At 47.1% G+C, this 14,524-nt stretch overlaps 1 protein-coding gene across 1 annotated transcript in view; it reads left to right on the top strand.

Annotated features, from left to right (window-relative positions):
- Positions 1-14,524, top strand: part of LOC142570408 (uncharacterized) — a 50,506-nt gene that overhangs the window by 8,800 nt on the left and 27,182 nt on the right. The window contains exons 4-8 of the mRNA XM_075678793.1: positions 4,658-4,823; positions 6,723-6,859; positions 10,476-10,793; positions 13,570-13,746; positions 13,877-14,066. Coding sequence (XP_075534908.1) covers positions 4,658-4,823; positions 6,723-6,859; positions 10,476-10,793; positions 13,570-13,746; positions 13,877-14,066 — 988 coding nt within the window. The remainder of the gene's footprint in view (positions 1-4,657; positions 4,824-6,722; positions 6,860-10,475; positions 10,794-13,569; positions 13,747-13,876; positions 14,067-14,524) is intronic.

Here is a 14,524-nt window from a genome sequence, read left to right as displayed (position 1 = left end):
AATTACTGTATCAAACTCTATGACCACGCCAAGTAGTCCAACTTTAATGCTGACGGTTTCGATACTTAAATGCGCAAATATTCTTTGGCGAGCCCCCCAGCGAAATCTCTCCGTCACGCGAAAAGTGTAATGTCTTGTATCTGCGAAAAACTTCGTAATTTGCGAAGACATTCATTCGTTATAATACTGTAGATGATTCGTAGCTTACCCCAGTCACACGGGCACTTTCAGAGTCCTTTGAACCAAAGATCCTTTACATCAAGGGAGAATGCGAACTGTCACACAGGCACAGCAAAAGAGCCCTGCTGGAAGGGAGCTTTGAGTGAAAGGAGTGCGCGTTCGTCCTTTGAAACCCCAAGGGAATACTCTTGAGCCTAGGAGTCGTTCGACAGCAGAAAAAAAAAATCTCCAAAAATATGGAAGTTGAATTTTAACCTCTTCAGAACAAGCTTATAAGTACCGACTACTATTACTAAAGTACTAAACACTTTCGGGACACCCGCAATCTCCATCATGAACGCGCCGGTACAGCAGCGCCGGCACGGCCTGTCGTCAGCAGCAACGTCGACACAACATGGGTACCATGTGTGATTTGGTTCTTGAGTTAGGGGCTGCTAGGCATCCCAGTCTCCTCGGCGTTTTTCTGCGCGTCTTCTTCCTTCGTCACGTTCGTGTCGTAGCCCATCTTCACAATCGTTGCTTAAAAAAAAAAAAGGCGAGAACATTAAAGGGCAACAACGAATAATCGACACCAACATGCGGTGTAGAAGCGGTACACATGGTGGCCATCATTACAATAAACACATCTGTATTTCTTAAAGTAATGCATTTACTATGCTTGCATATCGTTTTGATGTTTCTGTGTATTGGGAAAAATAAATATTGCTGAAGAAAATATGACATAAATTTATTATAAGACGCATTTGAGCCACACTTTTTTTATTACTTTTGAGGCGATGGCAGCGCTAAGGATACATTGTGGTTTCTGTTAAAAGCTTCAACGGAGACCATCTGGAGACCGTGTAGCCCCGACACATATCCCTTGAACTAATGTGCCTTTGAAAGCTCAGTGCTCCTTAACTTCAAAAGACCTTTGGCGTGCTCGTGTGACTGGGGTTAAACTGAAAAATTCAGTGCCGTTGCGACCCGTGAAGGATGATGACCAGCTGAGCAGTAAACATAGTGGTAAGAAATGTTCGTAATCGCCGATAGGTCCTTTTTCAAAGCACAATCGGTCTCACACACAACTGAAGCCGATCGGTTTGTCCGTAAAACCTTGGCGAAATCGCGCATCCGCGCACCACTATGAGTATCGGCCATCCGAGGGTGGCACCTCGGTCATTGCGCCGCATCAATCGCTTCGCGATTAAGGGGGCTTTCCGCTCGGGTCCGCCGCTTCGCGACATCTCGAACGTTACCGATCGCCATCAAATCGCTCTCGGAACTACAGTCCGTCGCACACCGCACAATTGAATCCGAAATGTCTGTCCAGAAAGTCCCCCCGACATTTCACGTACACTCTTGTCCTCGTCCAATTCACTGGCGCGGTATACCTGCGTCGCTTTGCCGCATTCTCCGCTTCGCGGCATCCGTCTTCCTGTCGAGCCCGCCTCTTATGGTCAGCCTCTCGGGCACTATCTTCGCTGCTACTCGCCGCGCGTTTGCTATAGTTTTCATCTTGCTATGCCAAGTGTCAGCATATACCTTACTGGTTTGCTCCGCCTCCTCAAAGAGGGCGGCTACGCCAGGTGTCACCACATTTCTTACTGGTTTGCTTTGCCTCCTTATAGAAGGCGCGGGAGTTTTGAAGCACGGACATTAAAAATACATGGAAGGGTAGACAAATACAGCTCCGCTGCAAAATAAAAATGAACAGAGATAATACCTATATGATCAGATTTATGCACACCAATAGGGATACATAGGGCTCCATAGAAAATGCACGAGGAAAACTGTAATAGGGCTGAGCCAACTGAACTTTGGGGGAGGGCCAGCTTGAAATTTGTGGGTTGGTCAATCGAAACTTGGGGTTATGCTTGCACACACTTAGACAACTTCAGTGGAGTATTTGCATAAATTTTTATCCGCGATGGCAGGACAGGAGGAAGCGTCGATACGGTTTGTGGCTTATATATAGCAACTTAGAACATGTCCACTTCGCTGTAGTTAGATTCAAATCCCGATATGGCGTTATGCCCTCAGTAATGGTGAAATAGTTTTACTATGAGACTTCCTTTCGCAGGATTTTTGCAAGAGAAAAAGAAGACAGAGACGAAAAGATATAGTCACTTTAACCGTCTACTTACGCAATGTAACACGAACCTACTTCAATCTGCTGAGCGTTGCTATTCACGACCGCTTTATTCAAAGCACCGCCATGTTCGCTGGGACGTGCGGAGTGCAGTGCTGCATCATCAGTGGGGAAGGAATTGCTTCATTTTTTTCTGGTATTGTTTGCACGTAATAGTCTACTTGTGCACGTGCTATTTATAAACTGGTGATCTGAATATGTTTATGAAAAAAACGGGAATTGGATCATCATCATCATCATCATCATCATCATCATCATCATCATCGTCGTCGTCGTCGTCGTCGTCATCATCATCATCATCATCATCATCATCGTCATCCTATTTAATGTCCACTGCAGGACGGAGGCCTCTCCCCGCGATCTCCAATTACCCCTGCCCTGCGCCAGCCGATTCCAACTAGCACCCGCGAATTTCCTGATTTCGTCGCATCACCTAGTCTTCTGTCGTCCTCTACTGCGCTTCCCTTCTCTTGGTACCCATTCTGTCACCCAAGTGGTCCAACAGTCATCTAATCTGCGCATTACGTGACCTGCCCAGCGCCATTTTTTGTTCTTAATGTCTATTAGAATATCGTCTATACCCGTTTGCTCTCTGATCCAAGCCACTCTCTTTCGGTCTCTTAAAGTTATGCCTATAACATTCTTCGTTCCATCGCTCTTTGCGCAGTCCTCGATTTGTCCTCAAGTTTCTTTGTCAGTCTCCAAGTCTCTGCTCCATGTGTCAGCATCGGTAAAATGCACTGATTGTATACCTTCCTTTTCAATGATAACGGTAAGCTTCCAGTCAGGAGCTCACGATGTCTGCCGTATGCGATCCAACCCATTTTTATTCTTCTGTGAATTTCCTTCTCATGGTCAGGGCTCCCTGTGATTAGTTGACCTAGGTAAACGTACTCCTTCACAGACTCTAGAGACTGGTTGGCGATCCTGAATTCTTGTTCCCTTGCCCGGTTGTTCATCATTATCTTTGTCTTCCGCATAATAATCTTCAGCTCCACTCTTACACTCTATCTGTTAAGGTCCTCAATCATTTGTCGTAACTGGTCTGCAGTGTTGCTGAATAGAACAATGTCATCGGCAAACCGAAGGTTGCTGAAGTATTCGACGTCGATCCTTACTCCCAAACCATCCCAGTGCGGCGAATTGACTGACTGTACACAAAGTCGAGATTTGCAATTAAGCTGTGTAACTATGAGCACTCACTAGGAAATTCAGAAAAGATCATTTTGCCACACTGACTTTCTTCCAATTTAGCCTGCAGTGCCTAGTAATAAAACTACGCAACCTTGACGTTTTTACTGATGTTCAATCGTAATTCCTTACTCAAGGGCCATCGATTTACACGTACGACACTCCCCAACGAGGTCATCATTATCGCGTTTTTGTATCTTGTTCACGCGACACTTATGGAGCGTATTCCTTTACAAATGCTGCAGTAATTCTCTTGCTTGTGACAATACTTCGCCATTGCCCATGCGGCAGTTTCCTCTTTATTGTGTTAATATTTCTTCTAAAATCTCTCTGTCAAAAAAAATGAAAATCATTTTAACGTAAACGCGAATTATGATGGACGTACAGTTATGTTTACATAATTTTTGGATTTCGTAAGCCTGCATTTCGCTTTTTAACACATGTACCGTACATTTGTTTCTTTTTCTTTTATTTACGGCCCGTCTTTTCTTTTATAGTCTGCATAAGTTAATTTCCCGCCCATTGTATGTTGGCTAGATCTCACTATTCGTATTTGAATTCATTTTTCATTCAAGACTTGTTTTTTGTAAGGCTATGCGACATACTGACCATTCTCAGAGCGATCCTTTGTAATTGGCTCCGAATTTGTTATATTATCCATGTATTTTATTATATTTGGCTACGAATCGACAGTTATTTCTAGTGTGTTCACACTGTAAATTATCGCATGTTATTAGCTGCAGCGATATGGTCTTGCTGAACCTGCTACAACGTTTTGTGCTCTCCATGCTTGTTTTAGACGTTTCAAGTGATGCATGTGATGAGTTACACTGTATAGTTCTAAGTTGATGTCGCTTACTATATACTTCAAAGTCACTGCTTTGTCGTTGTGTTTCACGTATAGTTTCATTTTCTCTCTTTCGTAAGCTTTTCGTCGTCACAGTGTGCCCTAGATAACACTAAGTGCTGTACAATTACGAAAGGGGGGGGGGTAGAAGTTTTGCTTGTATTTGTGCCTTTGCTCAGTAACTTTATCGCCGAGTGCGAACCAGCTGTACCGCGAAGAGAGTTCTTCCATGTACTTTTTATCTCATTCGGCGGAGCTGAAATCGAAAGCATATGTGTTGCGAAAATCGAAACTATGCTATATCGCAGGCCGAGCCGTGGCGGGAGAGCAGGACCGGTGGCTGGGAGCTGGAGAACATGCTAGCCAGGCGCCGGCCACGGGTGCTGGCTCGCAACAACACCCTCTGGGGGGGAGGGCGGGGACGAGGCAGGGGAGCCCGGAGGCACTCCTTCAGCTCTCTGCTGGACGAGTTCGGTGAGTGCGCCGGCGCTGATGAGGCGTTTTGCGCTAAATGCGGTTTCATATATTCAACTTTATATAACATCTGTTATATGTGATAGAACATACGTTATATAGCAGATAACATAAAAAAACTCTCGCTGTGAGAAACAAGCGCGCACGCGGAGCTTGTTTGAGCTGGTTAGTGTAGGCAGATCGAAAGTATTGATAAGAACTCCGAGAGAAGAGAGAACGAGAGACACACCGACACTGCCGCTGCCTTATACCTGGTCATCGATATACTGATTGTGTTACAAAAGGAACGGAAACGTCACGAACACTTATTTGACGACTATCTGCCGCATGGCACAAGCGTTTATACATTCTCACAGCCGTGGTTATAGAAGCTCGCGGTCGCTTGCAGATAGTCACTTGTGTCCGGGTGCCACACGATCTGATCCCTCGTCTCGTTTCGCTTTTGTGCTCCATTTGTGTGTGTGTGTGTGTGTGTGTGTGTGTGTGTGTGTGTGTGTGTGTGTGTGTGTGTGGAACTGTCGCTGCAGTGGAAGTGCGCACCTCGTGAGCACAGCTTTTAGTGCGCCCTACGAAAAAAAAAAAAGAAAAGGAAGTACACGCCCTTTGCTTGTTCGACTGCTAGATCCACGTTTACCTTCGTAACCGACAATTCACCGAGTCGGCGATACAGTGCGTTCCCTCCGCTTACACACAAGCGAAACGGTCGTTGTCCGTGGGAATGTACTGCATCGCGTAATTCGAAAATCCTCGCAGATGAGGCTGCATATTCTAAAGGCAGTTACTGCCGCAAAAGCAATGGCCAGCGCACATTCTTATGGGTGCGTCGGTCGTGTCAGTGCTTTGAAGCCATCGAGTATGGCAACTACGAAAGTTTTGAGTATGCGACTAAAATATGTTGACTCCGGCCGGCAAGGAGGCCACGAAAATTATGGACGATATTGAATGGCAACATACGTGGCTATCAACGTTCGCTTTAACACGATGCCTCCATCCAAACTCTGTACATAACCAATCCCGTTACGAGAAGCACACGCGCTCTTACATTCTATGACGCCGGCTCCCAGTGGGGTCCGACGCTGGACAAGTGTGCCTCAGGATGAGTGGTGAATTCGGAGGCTGGCGCGAAATCGCAGTGTGTGCTACTGAAAACTGTTTCCTCCTCTCGCTAGGCTGTGTTTCGGCGCCGATGTTGGCACGTGAAGTTTGAACGTTGGTTGCCCATTGCACGCAAAGTTACACACGCATACATGAAGACACACGAGCGGATACAAGCCTCCCTAGATGCAGAGCTGCATTCTGCTCGGAAAGCTGATTTCCGAAACTGGGGCGCGTACGCGTCGTTGCAGCCAGAAAAGGAACCCTGGGCGTCTTATATATATAAAAAAAAATATATGAAGAAAAATGCATCCGCGATGCTTCACTTTCCTTGTATTTATTTGGAACTGCGTTCTAGAGTCCATCTCTTGCGATTGTGTGTAGCACATCAAATCAAATCAAACTTATTTCGCGTCACAACGATTATAGAGACGCATAGAAAAAGTCTCCACAAAGGCTAGGCTACAGGTCTGTGCTCCTTATATGCATACAGTTGGCATTTTGTGCTACATACATAAAAAGCAGGGATTAAACATGACGGCAAGAAAAGGTTGGAAAACTAAACGAAGGTCTGCGTGCGACTTCCTTCCTTTCGTACTATAGTGCTCGGGCTAACGCTTGTGCACCTTGGTCAATCTTTCACGTTTGTGTGTGGTTTCGCGTCCGTCCCTGTGTATCTATGAAGCAGTGCCTTTGTTCTATAAAGTGAAAGCCAAAGAGAAATTGCAGCGTTAACCCAGCGCTGTGTCAGCTATAGTGACTAGCCAGCGTCATTAGGGTTGTGACGCCCTCGTTGCCTGGCAGATCCGGCGCTGGCTCCCCGAGCCCCCGCCGACCAGAGCGGCCTTATTCGCCTGGGTGTGCACCGCATCTGGTACCCCGGAGGCCAGGTGCCCATCGAGGTCAAGCTCAAGCCGAGGGACGACTCGCGGTCGTACGTGGTAAGCTACCGCGCTTGGTCGGTACACGATGACACCTAGCGGAAGAAGACGGAAAATAAATTTGGTGTATTCGCTATGGAGTATTCATAAAGAGGGGCGCGTTGGGGGGCCCGTTATCTTCAATCGCTACGAGTCTTGTTCATCTATAACAGAGCTACGTCGCTTGACCAGCTGGCCGCCTTAAGCGCGCGAAGAAAGGTCAACAGGTTGAAGACCCTTTTTTTTTTTTTTTTTGACGCTCGCGAATGGTCACATTGACCAAGACATTAACGAATACGTATATCAGCCATATTCCTAGCAAACGCTCGTTAACAAGATGTTCCAGGAATAGTTTTGCTGCAGGGTTATAGGTTAAATACGTTTTCTTTTCTTGTACTATTTCTTCTCTCTTTTCGCGGACAGTTGCCTAATGGAATCAGCTGCCTGTTGATATTGTAAACGTGGGTAATACGGGGGAACTTAAGCCTAGAATTGGATATGTATTCCTCAGAGCGGATACGGGGAAGACTGTCGAATTTTTTTTTATTGTTCTCTTTTTACTGCCTTTTTATCCCAAGTGTCTGACTTCGGCTTGTTTACTATGCACAAGTTACACTCATTCGCGCTGATTCATCGCTATGCTCAGGTATGGTTGTGTTTTTCATTGCTTTTGTTAAATCGTTTCTTGCTTTCCTTGCGATAACATTGTCGGTGTATTTTAATTTCTTTTCTTTTATGTAAAAATGCAACAGCCGTCTTGGCCCCTGAGTATGCGACCGGCAGTTCCTTCTTATAAATAAGCAAATAAATAAATAAAATGTCAGAAAGAACCAGTAGTCTCGTGGCAGTCACCGTTGTCATGGCGGGCGTCTTACCCTGTTCAAAAACTGTATGCCCCGCATTCCCTGCATCCGATAATCCGGTATGATCTGATTGAATTCTTTGTAAACCTACTATGATCGTGTGATGTTACTAGATTTTGGGTATGCCGTTTTTTTTCTTCTCTCTCTCTATCTATCTCTCTCTCCATGTTGTGGCTACTTCGTATACTAGTTCGGCTGCCTATGTTGTTTTTTTCTATATCGATAGACATTGCAGCGTTTCATTGTGAACGAAACTGACCACGATGATTACGCTACCACGATCGTACAAGAGAATAAAATGCTTATCGCCCCTGTCATTGAACAGCATAGTAAGGTAGGCGCCCTATAGTGATATGAGTGGGCACCCACTCGTCTTATTGTGGCTCGCCTGCAGTAAGAACAAAAAAAAAGAGCTGCAGTGACGATCTTTAAAGTTTGGTCTGGGGACGAAACAAGAGTTTACCATTTGAATTCAGCATTTGTGACTTATCAAACAGTAGGTACATATAGGACAAGTAACAGAAAACCAGTGTCTAATCGGCCTAATGAGAGTTTAAAGAAAATTATGTGCACTCGTTGGTTGGATCAGTTGACGCAGGGAAATGTAGCTTGGATATCTTAGCAATTTTTCTTCATTCCCTGTAGTAAACTTGATTATTACGATGCCGACGATAGTAATTTCTCAATCGTCATTACCTGATATTTATTCAAAACGAGTTAGAGAATTATGTGGCGTGGGCGCGTCATTACTTCGCTGCAGTGGCATTTAGAGCAATTCTTGTGCGCTTCAGTGTAGCAATACAAACCCAGGTGAATCTAGATGACAGTGTGATGGCGAAGACGTATTTGTCCTGGTGTCATGCAACGGGGGACAAAAACAACGTAGACAAAAAAAGTCAGTTTGACTCGACAGGCGAAGCATTGAGTGCGATAGCAAATTATTAGGCAGCTATATGCGAAGTAAGTTTAGTCATTTTATCAGCTGCATAAACGGCTGTGAACATTCGCTTACTGACTAAATTAGGCAGCATGTTGTCATGCGCGCACAGGCAAACACGAACACATCTCGCTCGATGACGGCGGACACTCGCTGTCAGAACGCTAGCATGAGCAACAGCGCCGAGCGAATTCCCATTCGTGCCGCCTCTCGCTCCAACGAGAGCTAGGCGCGTGAGAGCACAGCGCACACGAAGCCATCAGCTATCTCAGGTCGGCTAGCCTTCGAACCCAGCTCAGATTGCCTCGAAGATATGACGCACGCGGCCGAGCTCAAGCGTCACACTTGAAGAGAAGAGGAGATGCACACTAACCTGCCCCTTCCCCACTCCCCTCCTATCGTGCGCACATCTCCCCACTTCCCCCCTTTGCGCGCAAAAGAAGACGGCGCGCACGCTCCCCGCCTTCCTTCCTTGCGAGCGCAAAAAGACATCGACGAATCAAGCCACCATCCTTCCCGGCTCACCCTCGCAAGCTTTCGCTCGCGCCTACAGGATATAGCGCGCGAGGGCGATGCTATCGCATTTAAGCTTTTCGCGGAACATCACGGCGACGGCAGAAACTTCCCTGGAGTGTCCATATATTTGCTATCGCAATAAAATCAAGCATGTTCATCCGAAGGGCGAAACGGCCATGCGATAGCGAGCTTTGGCGTTGTTAAGAATAGGATGGGGCGACATGTTGGCGCGGCATAGCACACAGTACAACTGCTTCTGTGCAACAAAAACAGCGCCCCAGGAGTTATTTAGGCGTCGAAGTACCCACAGTATGCCTCGGCAGTACCGCATCCCTACGCTGACGTAGTGGACCTGATGTTACTCCGATGTACCATACGCTGACGTGATGAGGGGCGGCCACCTCAATGGTGCACGGGATGCTAACAAAAGAAAAACGGTTACCATTTATTGCTTGAAGTGTACCACTTGTGGTATGCACGCAGCTTCTCAGTGGGAACGCTAGTGTTTGCGCTCATTCCAGTAACGGAAGGCGCAGCGCGCTGCTCTGCAGGGGCGAGATCGCCCTAGGGCACCGCCGCCGAGCATCTCGCTTTCCGAACGTTCACTTGCGCTGTCGTGATTGGCCGGCGCCGCGCATTCGCCAGCGGTCGTTCGCACGGCAAGGCGGGAGCGAAAATGGCATAGCGCCTTCAGTGCGTTACGGCAAAGCCAACGTTCGGAAAGCCAGATGCTTGCGCGATTTCGCCCCCTACCTCTGACTGGGCGAAACGGGAGGGATTGAGTGAAGCGTTAGGGTGTGACAGGGACTGGTTCGGCCTGCGAGACATCCCAAATGCCAAGCGCGTCTCACGGATCCCTAATTGTCACCGCACCCTCCACACGCGGGCCGCACGTGGCCGCGAATACCTTGACAACATGGCGGTGCGGATGGCGAGAACGCGCCTCGAGCGCCCATATATACCGCAATAATATTTTAGGCCGCTTAGCTAAATTTGAACCTACTTTTGCAAAAGTGAATCCTAAAGGTAGTATTCAAGAAATTTCAATAGGTTACCGACGAGTAAATAAAGATGACAAGAAAATAAAAATTGCTGTCGATGAGCTGAGCTCGTCATGGTGACGGGCCTTTATTGCCAGATAAAGCGCGCACGAACCTAGCCCGTCCGTGGCACTTGAAGGGGTTAAATGACCCAACATAGTTCGAGTAAACGTGCTGTTCTGTATTCATTTTATTCCATTCTGTTGGAAAACAGGCCGCAGGATAGTCGATTTCGGACAGAGGGTTCCAGAGCCAGCCGTTTTTGGTTCCCACACCTGCAGGTGGTGATCGCGAAGACGGTACCGGACTTGAACAACATGACAAAGGGAGGCGCAGGAGACGCGCGTCCAGGAGGCCGACCGGAGCCCGTCGGTGGACGTGGTGCTGTAGCGGTACCGCGAACCCAATCCATGTACACGTACCGCGTGCCAGCCCCGTACCTGCCCACAGAGCCGCGTCACCTGTTCGTCACGGTCCTCATGCTGTCGCCCGGACCTGGTGTCGACCTGCGTGTCTACCGACGTTACAAGCTGATCGCCGTCATCGGGGACTGCCGCTTCCTGGAGGAAGAGGAGTACGACAAGTCACCCAATTGCAAGGTGCGCGATACGCCATTCTGCTGAGGCATGCTGCAGGCTCCAGAAGCCTTAACGGGCCCCTCACCGGATGTCGTCGGAAAGTTAAGCGGTACGCTAGGAGTTGTAAAGCGTCTTACGGTGAAGATTCGGCCACAAGAACTTTCAACAAGAGTTCCGCAGTAGCCGAAATAGAGGCAAATGAAATGTCGTAAAGCAACGGCGAGAAAACGCGAGCTACCCTCTCCACACCACAGGCTCTCTCCCGTAGTTTCGACCAGCGCTTCCAACAGGGACGGTGCTAGGAATTTTTCTTTCTTTTTTTTTTCTTGCTGGGTGAGCCGAGCATGATTCTCCATTATCCTTGAGGGAGGGGGTGGGGGTGCCGGAGGGCGTTGAATTACTTGGCATTCCACGGTTTCATGGTTTCCGAAAGGGACTTTGTACAGTAACCCAGCTCATAGAAACTATTCATGATTTTACTTCAGCTGTAGACGCCCAAGAACAAATGGACGTCATCTGCGTAGACTTTGCGAAAACATTCGACAAAGTTACACACAATAAATTACTTTTCAAGTTGCATAAAGCAGGAATAAATAACGCTATTCTAAAATGGATTGAAGGCTACCTACACAATCGCAGGCAGGTTGTGCGTGTGGACGAGTGCTTTTCCCCTGCGTTAGAAGTGCTTTCTGGTGTTCCCCAGGGGTCTGTCTTGGCCCCGTCGCTGTTCTTGGTTTATATTAACGACATTACAGAGATTGTCGAGTTCCCTGTGAAATTGAAGCTTTTTGCTGACGACTGTTTAATTTATTCTACGGTAACACACATTGACGACCAAATCAGAATTAACCGGGTTCTTCATTCCCTTCACCTTTGGTGTGAAAAATGGGACGTGGAAATTAATTACAACAAATCAACTTTTACACATGTTACTAACAAAAAAAAGTGTGGCACCATTCTTTTATAATATTACAAGCAACAAACTAAGAAATGTAGATACATTCAAGTATTCAGGGGTCACAATTTCACATAATTTAGACTGGCGTAAACATACATAACCTGTGCTCGACGGCTTCACAAAAACTGTATTCACTGAAGAAAAAGCTGGAACATGCAACGAAGGATGCCAAATTAATTGCTTATAAAACTCTCATACGTCCATCTTTAGAATACGCTTGCGTTGTCTGGAGCCCCCACCATAAAGTTTTAATAGCCAAACTAGAAAGAATTCAGAGAATAGCTGATCGTTTTATTGCTTCAAGGTACCGAAGGACGTACTCGGTAACAACAATTCTGCGTTCATGTGGGCTTGAGTTGCTGGAAACCCGAAGGAAAAGAGCCAGACTTAAGATTTTTTTTCAGATACTTTAAAGGGTTTTGAAGATAAAAAAAGGAAATATATGTCCAGTTCCCTGCAAATCGTAGCGAGAGAATAAACCACAGCAGAACCGTCAAGCCTTATAACACACGTGTTGATGTTTTCCGTTATTCTTTTTTCCCGGATGTAATTGAAATGTGGAATGCCTTACCTGATGTTGTTGTCGATGAGACGGATGTGCACAAATTTGAATGCTTGATTGATATTTTGTATCGTGAGCACCCAACCTAATGCTATGAACTGTCAAGTTTGCTTGTGTTGTACTATTTTCCCTCCCTGAACAACCCTCAAGCGAGGGTTAACAGTTTTAATAAAGAAAGAAAGGAGAAAGACCACGGGCCGTGGCAGGGCAGAAAGAAATATCGGGGGTCGGCCGCCGCCCCTCGCCCCCCTTTAAGACACACTTAAAATTGCACAACCCTACTACTGCTCTGCTACCGTTAGTGAGTAAGGCTACCTGGATTTTCTTGCAGATATAATGGGCGGCTTGGGAGAGCCCTTCCATTAGTGCGCCTTCCCGTAAACACCAATAGTGGCTGATGACAATATTATATTATGTTGCCATGGATCTTTACGTGAATTGAAACAAAAGCCAGAGAGGTCTTTCAAGGTGGCTTTATTGAGAACATTTCTATAATGGTATTAGCATTCTTTGGGTACTTTTTACCCCGTTTGCGTTATTGTCTCCGTATATCTAAGTAGCTATGTCTGCGCCTAACCTCTTTCCTGCCTAACATCTTTCTTGCCAAATTGGGTCACTGTGTTGTCTATAGTCACATGGATTCAGCGTCTAGCTGATGTGCTGAGGGAACCGCGTTGAAGACCAGCCGCTGGACCAACTTTGGTCACTGGGTACGTGGTGCTCTTCAACGAACCTCTTTAATGCAAACTTGGTTCACAGAGTATGTGCCTCTATGTATGCGCCACTGTTCAATGAAGAAAAAATTTAAAGTTTGCCCGGGCAGGGCGCAAACAAACGAAAAGATTTTTTGAATGTATATTCACACACGCGCCACGCGCGGACTTCACGGCGGCGCCGCCAGATGGCACAGCACATGCAGAATGAAGCGCGAGAAAGGAACCCTGCTGCACACCCGCCTAATAAATGACGCTTCTCTGCGGCGGCAATACGGTGTGTCGCTGCCATGCTTCAGTGTTAATCGCATTAACGTCGGAACTCGTCGTGAGATGGTTTCTGCCGAAGTTTTTTCTCTATCTTTCTTTCCTTTCTTATTTTGTTTGTTTGTGCGGACAGTCCACCCCATACTAAACGTCTCTTAGTTAACAACTATCGCCTGAAGAAGAGGCGACGCATTAAATGGAGGAATGCTTTAATTCCACAACGTTTATAGCAACGCAGCACTCGGCATAGCTTGAACGCGTGTGACAGTGGTTAATGAAGAATGCGCGCTCTCGCAGAGTGCCATGGTGGCGGGTCGCACCGAGGTGTTGTGCGTGTGCAAGGAGGACGTGAGTACGACCAAGCAGCGTCCGGCATCTCCTGTGCCGGCGTTCACCACGCCCACGACACCGAAGCTGCAGCTGCGCGAGAAGTTCAAGCCGCGCAAGACGTTAGAGAGAAGGCTCTTCCAGCTGGTACGCGTGCGCCATGTCACTACTGACGTGCATTCATTCGCCTGAACGCGCAGAGGCTTTCTTTTTTACCAGCCTCACATGCTCTGTTGGTGTCATCTCTAGTTTTCACGCGGGTTTCGTTTCGCGCCAGCCAACCCTGACGCCCATCAGCAACTGTACGCTGGCCCAGAGGACCTACTTCCACCGGCTGCTCCAAAGGGAATATCCACTGGACAACATAACCGGTGAGCACTTGACGTCACATAGGCAGCACGGAGGCAGTTATAACGTCTTCGTTTTCAACATTGGCCTCAGGCACTGCATGCCTGTTCGGATTTATTGCGCACAAAATATATAATCTATGCCAGACTCGATGATGTAAGAGAGAAGCGATTTAGGATGAGGATCGTAAAACCCATGCTCTAAAGCCGTCCGGTTCACTGGGCAATACCTGTGGTCCAGGAACATGTGTCTTGTTCGGACGCGTCTGTCGCCGCCGGAACATTCCATACGCGCCATACGGTTAAAGTTCTTTGGGCGCTCAATACACGCCCATCTCCAAAATAGCTACAGCGTTCGCACCAAAATGTCCCCGAAAGGTCCCGTCTGCGAAGGGACGTCTCTGTTGAATGGACATAATGTACGTGACAGACACGCATACTGCCTTAACAATGCATAAAATCCATTGTTAAGGAATGCATAAAAGCCGGAGTTCAACTTTTTCACCTTCTCTCATTTTTTATGATGAGAACGAGCGCACCGAGTTCAAAAATCTCCAGCAGTATATACGTCCGAGAAA

The sequence above is a fragment of the Dermacentor variabilis genome, chromosome 2 (assembly GCF_050947875.1).
Source record: "Dermacentor variabilis isolate Ectoservices chromosome 2, ASM5094787v1, whole genome shotgun sequence".
NCBI classification, from domain to species: domain Eukaryota; kingdom Metazoa; phylum Arthropoda; class Arachnida; order Ixodida; family Ixodidae; genus Dermacentor; species Dermacentor variabilis.
The sequence above is the reverse complement of the archived record's forward strand: the minus strand, read 5'-3'. Positions and strand labels throughout refer to the sequence as shown.